Source organism: Mirounga angustirostris, unplaced genomic scaffold, assembly GCF_029215605.1.
Source record: "Mirounga angustirostris isolate CCGP_5_RB_7025 unplaced genomic scaffold, mMirAng1.0.hap1 SCAF_8, whole genome shotgun sequence".
In the NCBI taxonomy this organism is placed as follows: Eukaryota; Metazoa; Chordata; class Mammalia; order Carnivora; family Phocidae; genus Mirounga; species Mirounga angustirostris.
Window position 1 is genome coordinate 1539319 of NW_026991716.1, and position 2639 is coordinate 1541957.

The following is a 2639-nucleotide window of genomic DNA, read 5'->3' on the forward strand; positions in this document are numbered from 1 at the left end:
AGGATTCTTGTTTGGAATGCCAGGACAGAAATGTTTTCTCTCCTCAGAGGTGGACCAGGAAGTATATAACCAAACTCAGGACCTTTGGCAACCCTTTTGTTATTTAAGGGAAAACAGGCTACGGAGGAAAATGACCCATGGAGAGAAAAAAGTTAAGGTCCCATAAAGCCATGCAGGAAACCCATTTTCCTGCAGGACTTTTCAGTTACATGAACCAATAAATCTCCTTTATTTTTTAACACAATCTGTTAACTGCAACCAGAAATATACACTCATTTGAATCCTTTGTTCTTTCTGGGGTTCTTCTGGTCCTGCTAGGGGCAAATGAAGGGCTCCATGAAGCCCTTCAAGAGAGAGAGAGAGGTCAGGTTCAACAGGGAAAATAATCTTCAGGTTAATAACTCCAACCTTTAACCTGCAACGTGCTTGTATATACACAGAACTTATGAACAGATGTAACAGACATCAAGAAGAGATTTCTTTGAGGAGAAGAATCAGGAACTAGGATGAAAGACCTTTTATTAACTCTCCAACTGTAGTACTTGAATATTTGTTAAGCCATGTGCACATATTAAATTAAAAATAACAAAATAAATTGTTAAAGAGATCTCAAACAGCAGCTTTTTCTTGAAGGACTTTCTAACATAGTAGATACAGTAGCACCATGAAGTCTTTTCACACTATTTTGGTCATATAAAATGGTTGTTAAAAGTCCTGCTGAACAACAAAAGTCCTTACTTGTCATCTTTCCCTTTTGTCTTTCTGTACACCATCTCTCGGAAACTGGCTAGAATCTTATTCTCTCTCTTCCGTCTCTCTTCCTGGTTAAAGGATGCAAGGGCTCTCTTCTCATCAGCACTGTAGATCTGGTTCTCTTTACGCAGTCGTACAGCCTCCATTCTACGATGCCTGCTACCACTCATAACATAACCTGAGCATTCAAATGAAGCAATCTCTTCACTTGTCAGCCCAATTTCACCTCTTCGTGGGATTCGCTTTCCAGCTTTTACATACTCCGCCATTGCTGCACCTTCACCTGGGAGCAGAGCATGGCCATAGTTCAAAGGTTTGTCATCTTGGGAGGTGTGTATTATAGGTGCTTCTGGACCTATCAGATCCATGGTATCTGCAGTCTTTGACTGCCCAATCCAGGTATCTTCCGGCAACTCCCCTTCTGAATCTTTAAAGCTTGAGTCACCGGATTCTTTCTTAGTCTTCTTATTCTTACTCTTCTTGGTTTTTTTACCCCTGTGTTTCTTCTTCTTCTCCTTCTTCTTGGCTTTTTTGGCTCTCTTTTTATCATCATCAGAGCTAGAATCAGTGTCGGAGTCTGAATTCGCATCACTATTATCAGAGTATTTCCTATGCTTCCTTTTGGACTTTTTCTTTCTTTTTTTCTTGCTCTTTGAACGACCGGTCTTCTTCCTTTTTTCTTCAGAGCTGGAGTCTGAACTGCTGGGCTTCTGAGTCTTCACCTCGTCATCCTCCACGGGCGTGTGCTCATCAGAATCCGGCTCCGGAAACTTTGGCGACAGCCCCCACACCTCAGGAGCTCCCAACTCCCCAATCCTCTCTCTCTCTTTCAGCCTCCTCTGCCGGTAGCTCTCCTCCTCCTCCTCCTCGTGCTCCTCCGCCCACTGCCGGTGGCCCGCACAGTCGTGGTGATGGTAGCGGTACCCGCCACAGTAGACAGAAGAGGCTGAGAAGGCGTAGTTGCGCGACGCCGGGGCCGCCTCTCGACGGCGGCCAAGCGGGCAAGGGGCGCCGACGCCCGCCCCTCCCCACGGAGGCCTGAGGCCCTCGAGGCCGCGGGAGTGAGAGCGGCCGCGGCCTCCCAACGGGGAGCGTCTGGCCTGCACAGACGGCGGGCTCCCCGACGAGCTGCGCCGCCACCTCCGAGAGCCCGCGGTGTCCTCGACGTAACGGGACCGGGACACCGGGGCCATGAGCCACGCCTCACGGGCGATCCAAGGACCAACGCCGGGCAGTTACCACAGACACAGCGGCGGCCGGTACTTCCCACCGCCCGAGGCGCTTCGGCGACGCTTCTGCCGCGACTTCCGCTTCCGGCGGATTGCTGGGCGAGGACGCAGCGCGCGCGCGCGGGCGGGGACGGGAAACGCCGGCGCCGGAGGCTTCCCTGGGGCAGTGGGTGGAGAGGCGAGGCGGAGCTTGTGGTTAGGCTCCGCCTCTGTGCCCTGAGCCCCTGGGTCGCCGAAGAGGAGTTCGTACCAGCGACCCCCTCTGCTGCTCAGACGTCTTCTACGCTGCTTGGCTATTCGCCTTCAACCGTCTTAATAGCCTTCGCTCCTCCTCGCTCCCTTCGGCCCTCTTTATCATTGCCCCTTGGTGGAGGCTTCCTACTTGCACGCTCCTTTCGTTGATCTCAGAAAGGAACCTGTCCACCATCTTCACGGAGGAAATACTTGTACTCGTGAATTGCAAACCCCGCTTGTGCCTACTGGAAGCAAGAACCAGAACTTCTTTTGGAAACGAAGTTTAAGCTCAGCCTCTGAGCCACGTGAAGGCCAGAGTTACGATTTTAATAGCTTCTCGGCCTTTTGGGTGAGATCAAGTGTGATTTTAATTCTTAAATTCACACTTTTCTACCCCTGAAATGCAGGGAAGCATCCAACCCA

The 2639-nt window shown here is 50.5% G+C and overlaps 1 protein-coding gene across 1 annotated transcript; it reads right to left on the reverse strand.

The window, feature by feature from the left end:
* Positions 1–520: 520 nt before the first annotated feature.
* NKAPL (NFKB activating protein like) lies at positions 521–2007 on the reverse strand. The gene has a single exon (XM_045866242.2). The coding sequence runs from the start codon at positions 1944–1946 to the stop codon at positions 735–737; it is 1212 nt and encodes a 403-aa protein (XP_045722198.1). The 5' UTR covers positions 1947–2007; the 3' UTR covers positions 521–734.
* Between the last annotated feature and the right edge of the window lie 632 nt (positions 2008–2639).